At 32.1% G+C, this 4,756-nt stretch overlaps 1 protein-coding gene across 1 annotated transcript; it reads right to left on the reverse strand.

Annotated features, from left to right (window-relative positions):
- Positions 1–3,365: 3,365 nt before the first annotated feature.
- Positions 3,366–4,002, reverse strand: LOC131630962 (uncharacterized). Its single transcript, XM_058901704.1, has 3 exons — positions 3,877–4,002; positions 3,656–3,782; positions 3,366–3,547 (listed from the first exon to the last, which is right to left on the reverse strand). The coding sequence occupies exons 1-3, from the start codon at positions 4,000–4,002 to the stop codon at positions 3,366–3,368; spliced, it is 435 nt and encodes a 144-aa protein (XP_058757687.1).
- Between the last annotated feature and the right edge of the window lie 754 nt (positions 4,003–4,756).

Below are 4,756 nucleotides of genomic sequence, written 5' to 3' on the forward strand. Positions count from 1 at the left end.
TGGGGCCAACCTGACTTGTTGAAGGTCTTTATGATCCCACGTGACTGGTCAATATAAGTGTACCATGTTCTCTCCAATCTGAGCCATTAGATCATGATCTTGACACATCCAACGCACCAGACAAGCAGTCCATACCATGGACTCACCAGCATATCACACATGATTATTTATTTTCTATTTTCTATTTTTATTTTATTTTCTTTCAATAAGTAATTAAAAATAGTTTAAAAAATCCAAAAAATATAACAAAAATATTTTTAGGTTTATAATTTAATCTATTATTTTTTTATATAAAAATATTTTATTTTTCTTAACAATTAAAATATTTTGCTTAATTAATTAGTATATATTTATATATTTGCTTTTTAATTATTTTAACCAATCAAAAAACCAGAAAAAAATTGTTCTTTATATTAAATTTAGTTTATAAATTATAGACTAATTTTGCACATATTTAGTATAATTTTCTCTTTAAGTTTTAATTATTTGTATAATTATATATTATTTAACTTAATAGTTTTCAAATCAATTTCAAAAATTCCAAAAAAATTAGTTTTATTTTAAAATTAATTGACAAGTATTTTGAACATATTTTAAACTTAATTTTTTAGCTTTAAATTTTATTTCCACCTTTTTCTCATTTTAATTAAATTAATCATGCATTAATTCTAATTAAAATCAATCATCAAAAATCCAAAAATATTTCTTTTATTTTCTTGCAATTTAAATTCATAGATCAAGTGTATAGGTTGTCAAATTCATGTAAATAGCGTAGTTTACATTTCCCGCACAATTGATGTAATAGCGTAGATTTACTTTCCGCATTTTACATTTCCGCATTTTAATTTCTGTACATATAAAACTGCGTGTATGTCAAAGATAAAAATTGAAGCGTTAGGTCACTAACTTCAAAGATAAAATATCTGAATCAAAACACAATCACACTTGCACCTCTTAGGGTAATCCCTCTTTTACTCTTTTCAAAATCAAAAATCAAATTCTACCGTTTCAAATGCAAAATCGAACTTTCGTTTACATCCGGTGAAAGGAGAATTTTCTAAAGGAAATAGGAAAAGACCTTATAACTTAGGGTAGACCTCCTAATTTGCTTGCTCAAATCAAAACAAAAAAATGTCTCATATACCGTTGTTTTTCAAAATGAAACTTTCAAAAAAAGACAATACTTGGTATATATCCAAACAAGGATCATTACGAAATTAACGTTCTTTTTTTCAAAACATCTTTCGAAAAGATAAAACACTTTGTATACATCCGCACAAGGATCATTACAAAATCAATTTGCAAAAGTTTTTGAAACCACATACAAGCATGTCAAGGCAAGAGAAAAGTGATTCAAAACAAGTGAGCTAAGCAAATTAAGAGCCCATGGATAACCATGGATACAAAGGGTGCTAATACCTTCCCTTTGTATAACCAACCCCCTTACCCAGAATTTCTTAAAGGTCTTTTTCTGTTTCTTTTATAAACCTTTCCTTAATTGGATAAAATAAAAGTCGGTGGCGACTCTCTGATTTTCAAAAACACAAAAGCAAAAAGAGAAGAGTTAGTTCGTGTATCTCTCCACGAGAGATACGGTAAAAAACCGAGTGCATGACAGAGGGTGATAGTTATTAGTAGTTGTAGAATTGGAGAAGAGAAAATAAATTGTTGTTTCTTCATTGTTGAATGTGTTGAGATGAGATTAATGTGTGTGACACTTTGAAATTACTACTCGATAGCAGTTTATTTGTGTCTTAGTGTGAGGAATGAAGAATAAAGGATCGGATTTTATTGAGGATGTTAATAGGTGTAAGGTTAGTTTAGTTGGAAAGAAAACTGGAAGTTATAACTTTTTCATCATATCATATCATATGATTGATCAATTGTTTGTTAGAGAGGAGATTTGACAGTGGAGTTATATAACTATTAAAGAGATATATAAGTATATTAAAATGTGTATGCATGAGTTATTTGGCTTTCATCACATCATAGAGTTATGATATCAATTATTTGATGCTGAGGATATATGAAAATGTGGTAGGAAAGTGGGCTTTTGATCTGTTAGAGGTTGAGGATTTCCATCTGCCAGAAAGAAGAGGAAATAATCAGATTATAATTTATCTTCCCAATGTCAGATAAAGATTTCTTAACTGTGAAGCACATACCCCCTAGAATTAAGCGTGCACGGTTTTGGATACGTGTCGTTATCCAACACTTGAAAATGACACTTACAACACATGTTGGAAAAGTCAAACAAGTGTCGGAAAAATCAGACAAGTGTTTCAAAAAAAATTCTTTGTTTCGACACTCAGTTGGATCAGTATCCGGCCCTGTATGACACTCACACCACATGTATCGGACAATTCACACAATTGTTTCAAACAAAGTTTGTTTTTTTCTTTGCTTGAAGACACTTTTATACAATTATTTTTTAACAAACCTACAAACATAGAAGCAATGTTTCGATAAAGAATTAAAAACATTAATTTTGACTGGAATATTTTAACTCTTATAATAATAAATGTATAAAAGAAAGTCAAATACTACCATATGTATGTAGTTGTTGCAGCTTCAGTGTCCTGTATTTTTTACATTATTAATGCTGGAGTGTCCATGTCATGTCGTCGTGTCATGTCCAATTATTTGTGTTGAAATCTATGCTTTATTGTTTGTTAATAAGGACTAAGGAGCTAAGAAGCAAACGTTAGACATACCATACTCTCATATCAGTTTATATTGTTTTTGAAGCTAACAATAGAAATCAAATTCACTGCAATTAGTTTATACTGTATTTGATGCCAAAACAATAGAAATCCAAACAATATGCTGGAAGAGTTTCCATTATGGAACCATTTTTCGGCCAAAGAAATCGGAATAATTCCATTATAGTTCTTTAGATTGACAATGCTAGTTAGGAATAAGGAAGTTATTATGTTCTTTGCACTTTACTTATTATTTGTTCTGGAGTACCAACACTTAAGTTTGTTACTTTTTCATGTGGTGCAGACAATAAACGCGACACGAGTGACGATTGTAAAGTAGACATTCAATTCATAAATATTACAAATTATGTAGCAAGCATGAATAACGACAAAGATGCTAATGATGTTGAAGTGAGCAATGGTAGTTATAAGGATAATGAAGAAGGAAAATAGGACTTGATCCGTTATCATCTATTCATTGGCGCTTTAAATTTTTATCTTTGACCATACATGAGTAGAAAAAGCACATGCATTACTTTTTGTTGTGTTCCTATAGTACAAAAAAATGGGTAAGGATGATATTACCTATAGAAACAAAAAGTGATGTGAATAGAAGCAAAAAATTATTGGTTCACTTTGAAGGGCTTTCTCAACTAGCTCAGCCTACTCCTTATGGTAAACCTTGAGGAAACCAATAGCTGTGGCTGCAGACAGAGCACGTCCAACATATTTGATATCATCATAACGTCCCCTACCTAATGACTTCATCGAGGTTATAAATTGTGGTAAAACATAAGTGTATCCACTCATGTTCATTGGTTCTTCTTGACACCAAACAACTTCGCGTTTAGCACAAACAAAACAAAGTAAAAATATTTAGCACAAAAGACTTAACATGATTAATATTGAGTCATAAAAAATTCAATGATTCTTAAGAACGGTTTGAACAGACATACTTGGATATCGTTTGAGTTCTCGTCGGACAATATCATAAGGGAAAGGACAAATTTGTTCCACCCTACATATTGCAACATCTTTTGCATGTACCTTTGTTCGTTTATCATCAAGTTCGTAGTAAACCTGAGATGAATGTAAGACATTGATGATCATAAGAAGCATATTTAGAAAACAACGAGTTTAACAGATGAACAGCCAGTTCCAATGAGTATCAAACCTTTTGAGAACATAATATTGAGCATTTTATACCCTCCTCGACATTTGCGTGGTTGGTTTGGTATTTTAGGAGGCACTTAAATCTGGTTCCTTGTGTTGTCAAAGCTTGGATGTCCTTGAACATCATCAAACTCAGATAAATTTGATCTGCAAACCTTATTGCAAATTAGATTCTTAAGGGATATTACAATGAGAGGTTAATGGAATTCTCTGTGTAATGAGAAATTTACGGAATTCTCTATGTATCTGCGACAAAACAAAAAACAACAATGAGAAAATTTGACGATACATTACAACTTCAAGTGACAAATCTAATGTTAATTGATTATTATACTAATTACAAACATGCTTCCGTAAAACATGGAAATTTTTTGCTTGCGTTGTGACAATCGCAATCTATCAATTACATTCTTGAACTTGTTTTTGTAGAGTAGGAACCATCTCAGGAATAATATAAGGATGATCATCAGCCATCTGCAAAGAAAGCAGCAGATACGCCATTTGATTACTGCATTGCGCTGTAACATTGAGAGATCAAAGATGAATGTGTCGCACGCTCGCGAAAAAATGAACAGAGTCGCCACCAATATATTTATCCCATAGGGGAAAGGAATATCAGAAAACCTAGCAAAGGAAGGAACAAGGTCCTGCGACCAGAGAATCTAGGTACGGGAGTCGGTTACGCAAGGGGAAGGTGTTAGCACCCCTCGCGCCCATCGTACTCGATGGTATCCACCTATGTCTGTTTCTATCTAAAGGGTGTGTCTAATGTCTATGTCTATATGCGAATGCATGCAAAATGTAGGGAAAATAAAGAATTGTACTCGCACGGGCCCTACCCCGCTGCCTACGTATCCTTTTCAGGAATCAGAGTTACCGTA

Source organism: Vicia villosa, unplaced genomic scaffold (assembly GCF_029867415.1).
Source record: "Vicia villosa cultivar HV-30 ecotype Madison, WI unplaced genomic scaffold, Vvil1.0 ctg.000756F_1_1, whole genome shotgun sequence".
In the NCBI taxonomy this organism is placed as follows: domain Eukaryota; kingdom Viridiplantae; phylum Streptophyta; class Magnoliopsida; order Fabales; family Fabaceae; genus Vicia; species Vicia villosa.

Excerpts from the sequence above, each read along its gene's own strand:
- LOC131630962 (XM_058901704.1), bottom strand. The coding sequence starts at position 4,002 with ATGATGTTCAAGGACATCCAAGCTTTGACAACACAAGGAACCAGATTT. Across the intron at positions 3,783-3,876 it reads CAATATTATGTTCTCAAAAG|GTTTACTACGAACTTGATGA; the intron begins GTTTGATACTCA and ends CATTCATCTCAG. Across the intron at positions 3,548-3,655 it reads ACTCAAACGATATCCAAGTA|GCGAAGTTGTTTGGTGTCAA; the intron begins TGTCTGTTCAAA and ends TTTGTGCTAAAC.